The sequence below is a fragment of the Corythoichthys intestinalis genome, chromosome 21, assembly GCF_030265065.1.
Source record: "Corythoichthys intestinalis isolate RoL2023-P3 chromosome 21, ASM3026506v1, whole genome shotgun sequence".
In the NCBI taxonomy this organism is placed as follows: domain Eukaryota; kingdom Metazoa; phylum Chordata; class Actinopteri; order Syngnathiformes; family Syngnathidae; genus Corythoichthys; species Corythoichthys intestinalis.
This window is the reverse complement of record NC_080415.1, coordinates 30,258,483-30,276,119: the sequence shown is the minus strand read 5'-3', so window position 1 is coordinate 30,276,119 and position 17,637 is coordinate 30,258,483. Positions and strand designations below refer to the sequence as shown.

Genomic DNA, 17,637 nt, shown 5'->3' with positions numbered 1-17,637 from the left:
TCGTTAGCTCAAGAATGTTTGTAAATGGCGGTAATTTCGCGCCTAACCGGAAACAACAGTCTGAGCGGACCAATCACAGTCCATTTGCGTCACGTCACCACGCGTTGACACGAAGTCAGAATTTTGTGGAGCTGCACGTCAGGCTACAGCGGAGGGTCGTAAATCGGGTCTGCCTTGACGGCGTAGATCTGCCGCAGAAGCATAACTCAGCCTTTAGTCTCACTGTGTAAATGCATTCATCAAATCAATGAATAAATGTGCCAGAATTTTCTCCAGCTAAATGTGGAGAAGACAGAAGTGCTCCTTTTTCGGCCAAAAAAAGGAAAGGTCAAAGATTATGACGCACCATGGCACAATGTCACTTACAGCTACAAATCAAGTCAGAAATCTTGGGGTAATTATTGATTCAGACCTAAAATTTGATCGCCATGTAAAGTGCGTCACTAAATCTGCTTAATACCACCTAAAAATATCGCCAGAATTATGGGTCTTCTGAATAAACAAGACATGGAAAAACTTTCATTTTCAGTAGATCGGACTATTGCAACAGTATACTTACACGTCTTGATAAAAAATTCAGGAAACGGCAGCTAGTACATCATGCTGCTGCCAGAGTCCTTACAAATACAAGGAAACAAAATCGCATTACACTGGCTTCCAGTGAGTCAAAGGATAGACTACAAAGTACTACTGCTCGTCTACAAAACACTTAATGGCCTTGGACCAAAATACAGTGCCCTCCATAATGATTGGCACCCCTGAAAAAGATGTGTTTTTTAGCTTCTAATATATATATTTTTTTTCTATTCAAATAATATGGGACCTTAATGGAAAAAAAGAGAAAAATCCAACCTTCAATACAGGTGCATTCATTCAGTGGGGAAAAAATCCCACATAAAGAAAAAATTATTTGACATCAAATAATGTGTGTCATAATTATTAGCACCCCTGGTGTTAATACTTTGTACAACCCCCTTTTGCCAACAAAACAAGGTCTGGGGACTGAGATGGCCATGCGAGGAGCTTGATTTTGTGTCTGGTGAACCATTTCTGTGTAGATTTGGCCATATGTTTAGCGTCATTGTCTTGCTGAAAGACCCAGTGCCGACCCATATTAAGCTTTCAGGCAGACACAAAAATACACACGGTCCCAGGCTTCAACTGGGACCGTGTGCTTTGGTCAGATGAGACCAAGATTGAGCTTTTTGGCAACAAACCCTCTAAGTGGGTCTGGTGTGCCACGAAAGATGCGCATGCTGAAAAGCACCTCATACCCACTGTGAAGTATGGGGGTGGGTTAGTGATGCTGTGGGGCGGTTTCGCTTCCAAAGGCCCTGGGAACCTTGTTAGGGTGCATGGCATCATGAATGCTTTGAAATACCAGGACATTTTAAATCAAAATCTGTTGCCCTCTGCCCGAAAGCTGAAGATGGGTCGTCACTGGGTCTTTCAGCAAGACAATGACCCTAAACATATGGCCAAATCTACACAGAAATGGTTCACCAGACACAAAATCAAGCTCCTCCCATGGCCATCTCAGTCCCCAGACCTTGTTTTGTTGACAAAAGGGGGTTGTACAAAGTATTAACACCAGGGGTGCTAATAATTGTGACACACGTTATTTGATGTCAAATAATTTTTTTCTTTATGTGGGATTTTTTCCACACTGAATGAATGCACTTGTATTGAAGGTTGGATTTTTCTCTTTTTTTTCATTAAGGTCCCATATTATTTGAATTTAAAAAAAATTATTAGAAGCTAAAAAACACATCTTTTTCAGGGGTGCCAATAATTATGGAGGGCAATGCACATGCTTGATTAGTTGGATCCTTATGAAGCATCTAGACCCCTAAGGTCATCTGGAACCGGTCTCCTGTATGTTCCATGAACAAGAACCAAACAGAGTGAGGAAGCATTTAGTTATCATGCTCCTCACCTCTGGAACAAGTTACCTGAAGGTCTGAAGTGTGCTCAAACTCTTAGCTCCTTTAAATCAGAGCTAAAAACCTTGCCTCTTTCTGTCTACCATTGACAGCAATAGTCGCCCATTACATTTTGATATTATATCGCTTCCAGTCCAAATGAATTGGACGTCTGTTTCTGTCAATGAGTTAACTAGTCATTGTAAAAAAAATTTAAAAGGCGCCTGCTGGTTATATCCGAAAATGCTGCATTGTTTGCGATAATTCCAAAAGTAACCTGTTTTCAAGATGTCATTTTTCCTCGTAGCATTTGAGCGGTTTTGGTCAGTGACCATTAGATGAAACACAGCAGATAATCGGCGCGTGAGTGTGTGACGATGCCAAGCAGTCTAATCTTTTCCCGGAGATTGCTGCAAAAGGCCCCGCCCCTTCCTTAACGGCACATCTGTGCTGACTCGCCACAGCTGTAATCTCATGACATCGTGCGGCATTTCGCGCCACCCCCTCCCCCTCACCAATTCAAAGCCACTTCTAAAAATATTAAATTTTGAACAAGCTAAAAGAAAAGATAAGCGAGCACTAACGGGGTTTTTCACCTCCGAAAGCTGAAACAAATTACGTGCAAATGAGCAAAACAAGTGGCGCACCTTGACATTTGGATGAATTGCACTTTCATCATCTGTTTTATGACTTTCCTTTCCAATAGTAACAATGATAATAAGGCTGGCGCCGCATCGTAATGATGCGGCTAATAAGAAGCTAAGGCTGGCGTTCGGGGATATTAGCGCATGTTGATGAGTCTGGCAAATAGCAATCATCACACACTCTTGTTTAATTTGCCCTATAGTGACACGCCGACTTGCTTCCTGTCTCTTTATTGCGTTTGGAGCAACACTCAAGTCTCATTTATTATCTTATTTGCTTGCCGGCTGTGTGCCTTCAAATGAAATGCAACCAATTTGCCTCAGGTGAAAACCACTGGAGTGTGCTCATGGATGGAGTTCAGCATATGTATGTCAATTTTGATAAAGGAGAGTGAAAAAAAGGCTTTAAATAAATAGAAATTAGGGCTGTCAAAATTATCGCGTTAACGGGCGATAATTCATTTTTAAAATTAATCACGTTAAAATATTTGACGCAATTAACGCACATTCCCCGCTCAAACAGATTAAAATGACAGTAGTGTAATGTCCGCTTGTTACTTGTTTTTGTTGTTTGGCGCCCTCTGCTAGCACTTGGGTCCAAATGATTTTATGGGTTTGGGGAGTGAGCATAGTGTAATTATTGACATCAACAATGGCGAGCTACTAGTTCATTTTTTGATTGAAAATTTTACAAATTTTAATAAAACGAAAACATTAAGAGGGGTTTTAATATAAAATTTCTATAACTTGTACTAACATTTATCTTTTAAGAAATGCAAGTTTTTCTATCCATGGATTGCTTTAAGAGAATGTTCATAATGTTAATGCCATCTTGTTGAGTTATTGTTATAATAAAAAAATACAGTACTTATGTACCGTATGTTGAATGTATATATCCGTCTTGTGTCTTATCTTTTCATTCCAACAATAATTTACGGACAAAATATGGCATATTTTATAGATGGTTTGAATTGTGATTAATTACGATTAATTAATTTTTAAGCTGTAATTAACTCGATTAAAAATTTTAATCGTTTGACAGCCCTAATAGAAATATAAATAGTTTGGTATATGTTTTTGTTTTTTACATTGATTCATGCATGAAGAGAGATTGCCAGTGCCAGGATTAGCGATCAGGTAGCATATAATAGGATGTCAATTTATTCACACTTACAGGCGATTTACATAATACTGGGTTCCTCACCCCACCTAATCATATCTCCTTTTGACTTTCCTTCCCTTCTCCTCGGTTATCAGGTGTGCACGCATGGTGTCCACGGGTTGATAAAATTAGCTAACGATAGCACCATTATGTTCATAAGATCTCCGATCAGCTCCAGATCTCCGGAATCACGCAAGCTGGACCGCCGGACCCATACTGGCGAAGAGCCAACGGTCCGGGCCGGGGAGACCCCGGCAATCCGGCCAGAAGGGCAAACTCCGCGCGTTCACCTTAGTCTTAGCCCATTGTACTGACTCCATCTTGAGAGGTTTAAAAAAGGCTCACCGAAAAAAAATGGCAATTTATTCTGGTCGACAGAGATCAAAACGGCAAGGCGAAACAGAAAACACTCAGGAGGGGGGGCAAACTCGTTCCAAGGTCACCATATCAGAGGTTCCATAGGCGGAGTTTGACTTTTGGGCCAGGGGGCGCACAACATGTTTATGACCCCGAAACGCAGTGTCAGCAATAAAATCTCAAGAATATTTATAACAAGTTGACAATGAGCGTTTTTTTGTTTCCCATCATTCTTGAGCGGAATTCCAAATGAGGCTGATTAGGCTATACTTTTCACCAAGATTGTCATCCGTTGAATATGGTACGCCCGCCGGTGTCGTGCCAATGTAGTTACCCCAGATTTGTGTCTTTATTATTCAAAGACACACAAAAAAAGTTGCTGCAATCAAAAAAAAAATGTTTGAATGCAAAAATAAATTTTCAACGCAAATTAAAAAAAAAAAAAATGTATGTGAAAGCTTTTTTTCTTTGATTGATTTTTTTTTGTGTATTTTTTTTTTTGAAGCAACTTTTTTGATTGAAGTAATATTGATTTGTGTTTGGGCCAAATTTTGGCTAGGACATTTTTGTCTTTATTATTCAATCAAGCAATCCTTTTTGTGTTTGGGCTATATTATGGGTAGGACTTTTGTGTCTAACTCATTCAATCCCCGCAAAAAAGTTGCTTCAATCAAAAAAAAAAAATTTCAAAGAAAAAAATCTTTTGAAAAATAAAATTGCCCTCCCCTAATTTTTTTTGTGTGAAAATTATATGCAAAGCAAATGACTGTCTAAGTTGCTAGTGACATGATCTGTTGGAAAAATAATTTTGACCCATTATAAAAATATCTTTTTTTTTGTTCATTTCATGCATTTTTGTTGCAGTTTTATTGCTGTACAACTTTTATATACAGTGGGGAGAACAAGTATTTGATACACTGCCAATGGGAAAACCTATTGGACGTGTATCAAATACTTGTTCTCCCCACTGTACATAGGAAAGTCAATTACATGCAATGACACTTTTTGGCCACGGGGGGGGGCCTAGCCCCCCTGGTTTCCCCCTTAAAATCTGCTTATGAGACGTTCTCGAGAAAAATGACAATGCTTAGTTAAACATTCAGTCTTTTGAAGGCTCTCGCTGGGCGGGCCTTGGGCAGGAAGAAGGGTGTGTTTGGGATTATTGTCTGTTTGTAGATTGGACAGGAGGATTTGTGTACGTGTGGATTTTGCCACCTCAGCATCAACTGGGCTTTTGGAGTCTTGTCAGTCATGTTATCAGTTGGATATCGGGCGTTCTCCTGTGTTCCTTGTGTTAGGACAGACCGTCCCACCATTTGTTGTGGACTTTCCGGGAGAAGTGATTGTGAGACTTTGTGGTGCAGCCGTGGGCTTGTCAGCGTCAATCTGGTTTATCGGTTCCGTGATAAGAAGGCATTGTTTATCTCTTACTAAATATTGTTGAGCTAACTTTGTTATTTGTTAAGTCAATATTTTGCACCTAGAATCTCTGAAATTAATCTAAATAATTTATCTAATAGTTAGCTTCTGTAGCCAGGGGTCGGACCGCCAAGGTCCCCGCCTTTGGGTGCCGCCCAAATCACTACGCACCCGACCCCTTTGGCCCCTCCCAAAAGTGAAAAAGTGGACCAGCTCTATCCACACCCTCGGCAGGATCCTCGAGGGTGCATGAGAGTTGCCTCAACCAGTCTACATGTGTTTTGTGGATTTGGAGAAGGCGATCGACCGTGTGCCTCGGAGAGTTCTGTGGGGGTGTGTTCCGGGAGTATGGGGTACGGGCTCCTTGGTAAGGGCTGTTCGGTCCCTGTACAAAGGGTGGTGTGCCCTCTCCGAGTCGGGGATGAGATCCTGCCCAAAGTGGAGGAGTTTAAGTATCTTGGGGTCTTGTTCACGGGTTAGGAGTAGGATGGTGCAGGGTCTGCAGTGATGCGGACTCTGCACCGGTCCGTTGTGGTGAAGAAGGAGCTGAGACAAAGGGGGAAGCTCTCGATTTACCAGTCGATATACGTTCCTACCCTCACCTATGCTCACGAGCTGTGGGTCATGATCGAAAGAACAAGATCCCGGATACAAGCGGCCGAAATGATATTCCTCCGCAGGGTGTCCAGGGTCTCCCTTAGAGATAGGTTGAGAAGCTCGGTCATCCGGGAGGGACTCGGTGTCGAGCCACTACTCCTCCGCAATTGAAAGGAGCCAGTTGAGGTGGCTTGGGGATCTGGTTAAGATGCCTTCTAGACGCCTCCCTGGACAGGTGTTCCAGGCATTTCCCACTGGCGGGAGGCCCCGGGGACGACCCAGGACACGCTGGAGAGACCATGTCTCTCGGCTGGCCTGGGAACGCCTTGGGATCCCACCGGACGAGCTCGTTGAAGTGGCTGGGGAGAGGGAAGTCTGGGCTTTTCTGCTAAAGCTGCTGCCCCCGTGACCTGACCCTGGGATTAAGCGGCAGATGATGAATGGATAATTTATCTAAATATTCAGTATAAGTCCTAAAACTCTGAATTTTAACATTGATATTTTCAAATGTCAGTTGAAAATCCATCAAAAAATGGACTCCAAACTACTTTTTCCATTTTTCTTTGTTTTTTTCCCTCTCATGCGGATGGTAGACAGCAACTTCCTGCTGGGCAACGCCCAAGGCCAGCGCGGCTACCCCATCGTATACTGCTCGGATGGCTTCTGCGAGCTGACGGGCTTCACCCGCACCGAGGTCATGCAGAAGAACTGCAGCTGCCGCTTCCTGTACGGCGCCGACACCAGCGAGCGGGTGGCCCAGCAGATGGAAAAAGCCCTGGAGGGCCGCGAGGAGTACCAGGCACAGGTCCACTTCTACAGGAAGAATGGTATTCACATCATTTATAATTCTCGATTCCATCCGTCGCAATCAATTTTGTACATTTATTAGAATGAGAAGGGAGACCTTTAGTCAAGTAAGTACTTATTCTGGATTAAATTAAGAGAGTACTGCTTAATGATCAGTCGGCTTCTATTTACTAGTATATTTACACTGTTTTATATAACTTTCAAATTCAAATATTTTCATTCATAGCTTTTTTTTTCTTCAGATAATTGAAAATCAAAATACAAAAACCATAAAGTTGTGTTTTTTAGTCCCTTTGCTGTATATAATTTCCTTTTACTGTATTTTTCTGACTATAAGTCGCACTGGAGTCGAAATTTGGGGAGGTCATTTTATTTACCAAGCACAAACATGTTACATTATAGTAGTAATAAAACATAGCAAAGTGCTAAATAGGTATCTGTTAACATATAGTTACAGTTAGACCCCAAGTTACGTCGTACCCAACTTACGTGATTTCCACTTTTTTGTTTTCTAAATGTATCTAGTCCTACCATTTTTGACCCAATCCCATAATTTACACATCAAAAATTCCAAGACGATAAGGGACATAAAAGTTGTAAACAAAATTTCCAAAAACTTACGGTTTTCCCCCAAAATTTGCCAAAAACTGTCCCATTCATTTCTAATTGGATGCCATTGACAGCCATGTACGTCCAAATTTCCCATTCATTTTCAATGGCAGGGAAACATAGGCCCTTGTGATTTTTGACCATTTATCATGTCAGTCCACTGACATGAAACTGGCACCCAAGTAAATCGATGCCATTGACAGCCATGCACGTCCATGCCATCGATGGCCATGTACATCCAAATTTCCCATTCATTTTCAATGGCAGAAAAACTTGTGTGATTCTGATTTTTCACCAAAAACTTACCATTACAGCCCATTGACATTCAACTGGCGCCCATGTAAATCGATGCCATTGACAGCCATTTAATGAGACGTGTCGTCAAATAAACAGGAAATGACTTCATATCAACTAGACGTGTCCCCTGATAAATCTTTATCTACCATAGCAAAGCCCCATCGTAATTTCTCCAGAAATTGCAGTTTCCAGTTGATTAAAATGTTGACTTTTTTTTCATGATGCATGCTTTTATTTTTGGCGCTGGAAGCGGAGAACAGGTTGTTCTTTTGCATGCGAGTAAGAGCGTATATGCGCACGAACACGTATTTGCGCACTGTCTCTCACGAGGAAGAATGTTTGCTCCCACGAAGAAGTCGTGCAACCGAGTGAGAGAGAGACAGGGGAAGATTAAAGCTTACCTCGCCGTCTAGCTAGGACTTTGCTAACGTCTTGGCAAGTACAGTACAATGCCATATAATACATGTTTTTGGATTGTTATTTTGAGATTTAAAGAGTATATAGGGGTACTTAAAGGGTTAATTCCGATTTACGAGGAAATTCAGGTTACGTTGCCAGCGTAGGAACGGAACTCGTTCGTAACCCGGGCACTACCTGTATTCCGATAACGATAAACAAAACAAACTCTCGATCTCACACTCCAAATAACTACCAAATCCATTCAAGTCTTCAGTCTTCAGTACCCATTTTGACCAACTCGAAGTAGCGGGCATGTCTCGACTCGAGTATAAATATGAGTCGCACCTGAGTATAAGTCGTAGGCCCAACTAAACTATGAAAAAAAAATGTGACGTATAGTCCGGAAAATAGTGTTTTTACATGAAAAAAAATAATGATATTAAGTGTCAACAATAAATTAAATAGGTATGTAAGTGTATGTATTTATTTTTAAATTCAACAAAAAAAATTAAAACACAAGTGCTATTAAAAAAAAAAAAAATTAAAAAAAAGAAAACGTTGGATTATTTTTTTCGTAAAATTACACGGGAGAAATATTAATAAGATTATGCAAAATAAGGACATTAAAAAATATAGAGTGTATATGTTTTAAAGATTTACAAGCTAATAAACTAAAAACATATTAGAATCAATTTAAAATCAAATACAAAAAATAATAATGTTTTGGGTTTTCTTACAACACATACTTCAATTCATTCATTCATCCTCCAAACCGCTCAGGGCCGGCCCAGGCCATTTGGGGGCCCTAAGCAAAATAATGCCAAGGGGCCCATATTTTTGGCCCACCATTTCGTCACAGTGTACTGTGAAACCCATACATGCAATCCAACCTATATGTCCGTATTTTGTATATTAATCAGATTTTGTTGCACTGCATTCTTCAAACTTCTCACCCCAAATGATTGTCAGTACTTACAGTAGATAACGCCAAACCTTTTTCTAAAAGAGGAAAGAAAGAAGTTAAGGAAGAACTTTTATTTTTTTACGCTTGTAATCAAGTATCAAAACTCACAAAAGTCAAATAAAGCAAACTGTAGTAAACAAAATAGAATATAAATTAAATAATTGCCAGATTGCCCCCTATCTGGGCCCCCTAGTGGTCAGGGGCCCAAAGCAGTCGCATCGTCTGCTTATAGACCCTACCCACCGACGTCACAAAATCACGTGCTCGCTGTATGGTTCCGCCCACTTGTCCGTCATTTTGTGTCTGTATTATCAATGGTCTCAATTGATCGAGCAATTTATAATGCATTTCATGGAAGACCCGGTGCTTTCGGATGCCGTAAACTCACTTGATGCGTTGCATAAAAGGCGTTATGTGGAAAAGCTTCAGTTTATCCATTCGCCAGATCCATATTTGATGCCTAAATCGATGTTTTTCGACCCGCTGTCTCCGCCGTATTTGCCAGACATCTGCTAGCTACCCTGATATTTAAAACTATCTTGTCCACACAAAATCAGCCTATTCTCACGAAAGTTTGAAAAACTTTAAGAGCTTGGAGGCTTATAAATACTTCGTTGCTGGTTGGGTGAAACAGGTCCTCGTCCACGAAAATTCGGCAGGAATCTATCTTGTGCTTGGAAAGGTGAGTTACGAAATTTTCAATTCAAAATCTTTTGTTATTGCTAACATCCACTGTCAAGTCTAATGTATTTCATGTCGTTTGTCAATGGAGTTAGGGCTTTTAATGTTTATATGGTTTAGCAATAGCACTCTCACTACATACATACGTGCATGTTGTCTGCGATTAGCCTAGCAATGATCTTAATTGTGGTTGTCATTCCAAAATCCTCTAAATATATGTTAAATGCATCTTACCAGATATAAAATGACTACTACATAATCTGTGGTAATCGTTTGGAGCCCAGTTTTCTCGTCGAATTGCAGCAGCCCATCTCGCTCTCTTCTCTCCGGGTCTCTCGGAATCCGGTAGAACTTCAAGTCTCTCCGTCTTCTCCGTCTATCTTCTCTGTTATTGCAACCGACCGCCACACACGCCTTCACCATTTTGATTATTAATGTTAACGAGCAGAAAAACACGTCGTAAATAGGAGGAATGTACGTAGCCGTAACAGGGAAACATGATGTGTTGACGGACAATTGGGCGGCACTAGTCAGGAGGAAGGAGTTGTGACGTCACGTGGGTAGGGTCTATAGGCTGGGCTGGCCCTGATACTGCTTATCCGCACAAGGGTGGCGGGGGTGCTGGAGCCTAACCCAGCTAACAATAGGCAGTAGGTGGGATACACTGAATTGATCGCCAACCAATCACAGGGCTCCCAATAAATAATATCTCATAAATATTGTTCAACAATCGAACATAAAAAAAAACAATAAATGCTACCATATAATCAATATTTACTGAACTATATAAAAAAGTGCATGTTATCATTAGTAATGGTGTTATACATTCTTAAATAGACTTTGAGATTGTATCACTTTAAAAAAATGTTTTCAGGGATTGCCTTCTGGTGTTTGCTGGACATTGTGCCCATCAAGAACGAGAAGGGCGAGATGGTCCTCTTCCTCTTCTCCTTCAAGGACATCACCGACAGCCATGGGAAATGTCATCACAACAGCACCAAAGAAGGTAGACCCAATTCTTTCACTTCGTCCTTATTAGCATTCTATTGGTTCTGATCCTATCTTTGATAGTTTTAGAAGAGGGCAAGCGTCGGAGGAGGAAGAGCAGCTCCCACCTGAGCGAGGCTCGGAAGCGAGGGCGCACCGTGTTGTACCAGATCACCAGCCATTTCTCGCGCGGCGGCAAAGGCGACATCAACCTCGGTGGAGTGAGTACTCTAGTGAACGATGATGTTTCAGTGCCATTGCCGGGGATAGTTGTCCAATCAGAGGCGGATCCACCCATGAACAAAAACAAAAGCTCCGATCAATTTGAGATTTACTGCCATCAATTACAGTGGGGCAAATAAGTATTTAGTCAACCACCAATTGTGCAAGTTCTCCTACTTGAAAAGATTAGAGAGACCTGTAATTGTCAACATGGGTAAACCTCAACCATGAGGGACAGAATGTGGAAAAAAAACAGAAAATCACATTGCTTGATTTTTAAAGAATTTATTTCCAAATTAGAGTGGAAAATAACTATTTGGTCACCTACAAACAAGCAAGATTTCTGGCTGTCAAAGAGGTCTAACTTCTTCTAACGAGGTCTAACAAGGCTCCACTCGTTACTTGTATTAATGGCACCTGTTTTAAAAAAGACACCTGTCCACAACTTCAGTCAGTCACACTCCAAACTCCACTATGGACAAGACCAAAGAGCTGTCAAAGGACACAAGAGAAAAAATTGTAGACCTGCACCAGGCTGGGAAGACTGAATCTGCAATAGGTAAAACGCTTGGTGTAAAGCAGGGGTGTCCAAACTTTTTGCAAAGGCGGCCAGATTTGGTGTCGTAAAAATTTTGGGGGGGCCGACCTTGGCTGACGTTTTTTACGTAGAACAATTAGGGCTGTCAAAATCATCACGTTAACGGGAGTTAATTAATTTTAAAAAAATTAATCACGTTAAAATATTTGACGCATTTATCGCACATGCCCCGCTCAAACAGATTAAAACGACAGCAAAGTGTCATTTTCACTTGTTACTTGTTTTTTGGTGTTTTTCCGCCCTCTGCTGGCGGTTGGGTGCACTTATTTTATGGGTTTCAGCACTTTCAGGCTTCAGCACCATAATTATTATTGACATCAACAATGGCGAGCTACTAGTTTATTTTTTGATTGAAAATTTTACAAACTTTATTAAAACGAAAACATTAAGAGGGGTTTTAATATAAAATTTCTATGACTTGTACTAACATTTATCTTTTAAGAACTACGTCATTCTATCCATGGATCGCTTTAACAGAATGTTAATAATGTTAATGCCATCTTGTTGATTTATTGTTATAATAACAAATACAGTACTTATGTACCGTATGTTGAATGTATATATTCGTCTTTTGTCTTATCTTTCCATTCCAACAATAATTTACAGAAAAATATGGCATATTTTATCAATGGTTTGAATTGCGATTAATTATGATTAATTAATTTTTAAGCTGTGATTAACTCGATTAAAAATTGTAATCGTTTGACAGCCCTAAGAACAATATATTTAAGCAAATTTTAGCAAGCCATTCTGTGCGTCACATTTGCTTTATTTATTTTTTTTTAATTATTTAATTAATAATTTCAACAATCTCACAGCCTTTGTGGCGTTCTCTGTCGACTCTCGGGCTCTTGCGAAATACTACTGTGAAATAAACTAGCTTCAAGTTGCTTCAATTTCTCACAACGTATCTTCCCTGTAATCTTGTCGTACATGTCAGCGTGTCTTGTTGGTAATATCGCCTCACATTGAACTCTTTAAAAACAGTGACTGTCTCTTTGCAAATGAGGCGGACACAGTTGTTACATATTTTAGTGAAGAAATAGTGAAGCGTCGGCTGTCACAGTCTACTTTCTTTTTTTTTGTTGATTGTCGTCATTTTAGAAAATTGGGAGTAAAGGGTCACATGGGGTAATGTTGCATAGAGTGCTGCTGCCTTTTAGTGGGTAAATGATTAGTAGCATTTAGTGTGTAAGCTACTTCATATGCTGGTAGCAGTACTGCTGACCAACTTATTAAGTCTGTGTGCGGGCCAGACGTTATTGATTTTAGGACAGAGGCTGAGGGCCGGATAAAATTTGACCACGGGGCGCATTTGGCCCCCGGGCCGGACTTTGAGAAAGAAATCAACTGCGGGAGCAATTGTTAGAAAATGGAAGACATACAAGACCACTGATAATCTCCCTCGATCTGGGGCTCCATGCAAGATCTCACCCCGTGGCGTCAAAATGATAACAAGAACATTGAGCAAAAATCCCCAGAACCACACGGGGGGACCTAGTGAATGACCTACAGAGAGCTGGGACCACAGTCAAAGGCTACTATCAGTAACACAATTCGCCGCCAGGGACTCAAATCCTGCACTGCCTAACGTGTCCCCCTGCTGAAGAAAGTACACGTCCAGGCCCGTCTGCGGTTGGCTAGAGAGCATTTGGATGATCCAGAAGGGGACTGGGAGAATGTGTTATAGTCGGATGAAACCAAAATAGAACTTTCTGGTAGAAACACAGGTTCTCTTGTTTGGAGGAGAAAGAATACTGAATTGCATCCGAAAAACACCATACCCACTGTGAACCATGGGGGTGGAAACATCATGCTTTGGGGCTGTTTTTCTGCAAAGGGACCAGGACGACTGATCCGTGTAAAGGAAAGAATGAATGGGACCATGTATCGAGAGATTTTGAGTGAAAATCTCCTTCCATCAGCAAGGGCATTGAAGATGAGAGATGGCTGGGTCTTTCAGCATGACAATGATCACAAACACACAGCCAGGGCAACAAAAAAGTGGCTTCATAAGAAGCATTTCAAGGTCCTGGAGTGGCCTAGCAAGTCTCTCATGGTTGAGGTTTACCTATGTTAACAATTACATGTCTCTCTAATATTTTCAAGTAGGAGAACTTGCACAATTGGTGGTTGACTAAATACTTATTTGCCCCACTGTATGTTAACAACCATGAACATACTTTTAGAAATAAATGCCAGGAAATTGGCTATCTCTATCTTGCTCAAAGCCTGCTAGGATTTGTTTTTTTGCCCTCCCGACTTAATGAAACGCTGAATCCTTGCCAGGCCATGCTTGTCCTTTTTCCAATCACCGGGCTCACGCCGCGACATCTGGGATGAAAGGCAAATTAAAAAGAAACCGGTCAGAGGGGATGGAGGGAATGAAAAAAAAAAAGAATCCGGCTTTTGTCGACATGGCATGGACACTCATTAGAGTGTTAGCAGCTGTTCGTGGCAGTCAAACACCTTCTGCTTCGAGCCATAATGGTTGTCTTCCTGTATGTTTTTGAGCATGGGTTCTAGAGGCTTTTTTGTTGGTCTTTTCATGGTAGACTTGCCTATCAAATTTCATGGTGCTAAGGAGAACCTGCTCCAGGGGCTGATTTTTTTAAACTTTGGTCAAGCTTCAACTTTGTGATCGATTTGGACTTCCTAGTTTATGACCAATCATGAGAATTTGCAGTCGTGCGCCACCCACACACAATGATAAAAATTCAAAAGTGCCCACAGTTTAGCGCCACCTATATAGTATGTAATGTAATGTGATTTCGATTTGGAAGGTAGAGGCCAAATACTCTAGGACAGGACTCTAGAATTAAAATCTTGGGTCTGGGAATATTTTTAATGCTTCTTTTTTTCCAAAAAATACAAATGTATCTTTACGGGGCCATGCTGATAATTACAACATTAAAAACGACAATAATACACAAAATACACAAAAATAAATTAATAGTAAGTAATAAATAATATTTAATCATAATTAATTAGTAATAAATAATAAAGCGATCATATTGAGCCCTTAATTCAACTATTTTTTGAGAACGGATGGAAGAGTTCATAGGGAAACTTTGCGAAAAAGCTACGTGCTTCGTCTCAGAGTGCCTATTCAAATTGCTGCTTTTTACAAGCGCTACCGTTGTTCGGCCATTCCTTACTACGCGGAGAAACGTCTACACAACGCTCAGCGCGCTTGCGCAAGTATCCGCACGCATGCGCACATCGGTCCGAAGCGGCGAGTACTCACTATTTTTGTTTATATTTAGTTTTTTAGAACTTTTTCATTGCCTCAAAAATACTTTTTGCATTTCCCTCTCATACTTTTAACCACTGTGGTTTTTAGTGTTAGCTTTGAAGCAGTTGACCACATTAGTCACGTAGCGTATTTAAACCGTCCATATTTGGTATAACTGCATTTAAGTATTTTCTTAAGGCATTTTTTGTACGTTCTGCCTGTATGCAGCCAAACAAAACAAGTTTAGCGCGCACGGCAGTACTTTGGGTGTCAAATTCGATTAATGTAGGACGTTTCGTCGATGTAGCAGATTTTGGCAGAACACCGTCTCTGAACAGATGAGGCATAGTGGTCTTGTGCTGCCGCCAGATAAAATGAACAAAAATGTGTTGGTCTAATCCTCCTTAAACACTCTGTTTTCTGCATCAATCTTGCGTAGTTTTGAGCACGCCATTTGCCGTACCTTTTCGCCTCTTCCTCCAACTTCATTCGGCTCAGTTTTTGGCTGTCACTCCGCGGAGTCTGGAAAGCGAGTGTGAGACATGCTGTTCTAAAAATAACTTTCCAATGCTTCACTCTCATTGGCTGGCGCACGCGCGTCATAGCTAAGGTTTTTGTTTGTTGCCCACCTCTGCTCTTTAAACCCGCAAAAAAAATGATTTTTGTTGTTGCAACGTGTATTAGTCTGGACAGCTTAAGATCCGGTCCAGACGGCTTAGGGGTCCGGAACCGGACCGAGGTCCGCGGTTCCGTGACCTCTGCTCTAGGTTTTTTAGGTAAGTTTTTAGGGACCTGTAAAAATTGACACATTCATCTTGAACTTGCCATTTACAATCAAAATGTGTCTTTTAGGACATTGGTTCTTGACACTTTTTTGTGGGTCTTCCCATTATAAACATGTCTACCAAATTCCATGTGGCCAAGTGGAGCTGTCTTCAGGGGCTGAATTTTCTTTGAATAATTCCCAGAAGTTTCCATATTCACTCAAAATTGGTCATTTAAAGCCAAAATGAAAGCTTCCTGTGTCTTTTCAGGCATCGGTTCTTAACTTTTTTGTGGGTCTTCCCATGATGGACATGTCTACCAAATTTCATGTTGCTCAGTCAATCTGGCTTCGAGGCCTGAATTTTTTCCCAAATTTCAAAGCTGCATTACCGTACCTAAAAATTCCACTTTGAGCCAAAATATCAGACTTCCTGTGTCTTTTCGGGCTGGACTCAGACTTTTTTGAATGTCTACCAATGAGGGACATATCTACCAACTTTCATGTTGCTAAATGAATCTGGCTTCGAGGCCTGGATTTTTAAACTTTTCAAAGCTGCATTACTGCACCCCAAATGTCCCGTTTGAACCAAAAATGGCAGACTTCCTGTTTCTTTTCGGGCATGACTTTGTGAGAATTTTTTGTAGGTCTACTCATGAGAGACATGCCTACCAAATTTCATGTTGCTAAGTAAGTCCGGTTTCAGGGCTGAATTTTCAATCATTTCTAACATACTGCTCATCATTTGTGTGTCGCTTTCATATTGATGTACAAAGTTTTAAGCACTAATTCTACATCTGTCAGAACATGATGGACAGGCCGTCGGTTCCCGAGTACAAGGTGGCGGCGGTGCAAAAGTCTCGCTTCCTGCTGCTGCATTACAGCGTGTCCAAGGCTCTGTGGGACTGGCTGATCCTGCTGGCCACCTTCTACGTGGCCGTTACCGTGCCATACAACGTCAGCTTCACGCCCTATGACGACACCGTCACGGCCGCGCGCTCCACCATCGTCAGCGACATTGCCGTTGAGATGCTCTTCATCACAGGTCGATTCACATAAAATATTTTTTTTCATTGTACAGTCCCTGGCAAAAGTTATCGCTTATCCATTTTGTAGAAACAATTGCTAATAAACTGACTTTTCATTATTAGATTGGTTTCAGAAATGGCTCATATGAAAGCTAAGACCCTCCCAAATGATGTTGAATGTACAAAAATGTATTTGTTTCACTGAAAAAAGATTTATCATTTAATGAGGACATAAAGGTCAAATTTTGGCCAGAATATGGTTTTGTTGCCTACAGAAAGTAGAGTGAAAACTGAACAAAAAATGTACTTCAAATACAAAACCATGTTACATAACATAAGCGAATTAAGTAGTGGTGCTGTGAAATCCAAATTTAATATTTTGTATGACTTCCATGGGCTTCGGCAAGGATTTATACAATTTATTGATGAAGTCATCAGGAACATCAAAGAAAGCAGTCTTGCATGCCTCAAGAGTTGATCAGCATTCTTGGGTTTCATCTTCCATGCTTCCTCTTTCATCCTACCCCAGACATGCTCAATGAAGTTCATGTCTGGTGACTGGGCTGGCCAGTCCTGGAGGATCTTGATCTTCTTTGCCTTGTGGAACTTTGAGGTAGAGATTGAAGTATGCGATGGAGCACCATCCTGCTGCAGAATTTGTCCCTTTTTATGGTTAGGAATATAAGAGGCAGCTAAGATTTGTTGATATTTCAGACTATTTATCTCTCAGGGTACAGACAATTAAAAAAAACGTGTGGCATTTGCCGAGGCCCGCAGCCTGTGAAAAGGATGGACGCTGTAAAAGTGGCAAAAGGTGGATTTTTCAGATAAATCTTCCATTGAATTGCACCACAGTTGCTGCAAATTTTGCAGGAGACCTACTGGAGCCCGCATGGATTTGAGATTCACTCAGAAAACAGTGAAGTTTGGTAGTGGCAAAATCATG

General features: G+C 41.0%; 1 protein-coding gene across 3 annotated transcripts in view; it reads left to right on the top strand.

Annotated features, from left to right (window-relative positions):
• The window catches only part of LOC130909788 (potassium voltage-gated channel subfamily H member 4-like), a 60,697-nt gene that overhangs the window by 18,049 nt on the left and 25,011 nt on the right, over positions 1 to 17,637 (top strand). For all 3 annotated transcript variants that reach the window (XM_057826644.1, XM_057826645.1, XM_057826643.1), the window contains exons 2-5: positions 6,695 to 6,928; positions 10,733 to 10,864; positions 10,930 to 11,066; positions 16,468 to 16,708. In XM_057826644.1, the coding sequence (XP_057682627.1) occupies positions 6,695 to 6,928; positions 10,733 to 10,864; positions 10,930 to 11,066; positions 16,468 to 16,708 (744 nt within the window). The remainder of the gene's footprint in view (positions 1 to 6,694; positions 6,929 to 10,732; positions 10,865 to 10,929; positions 11,067 to 16,467; positions 16,709 to 17,637) is intronic.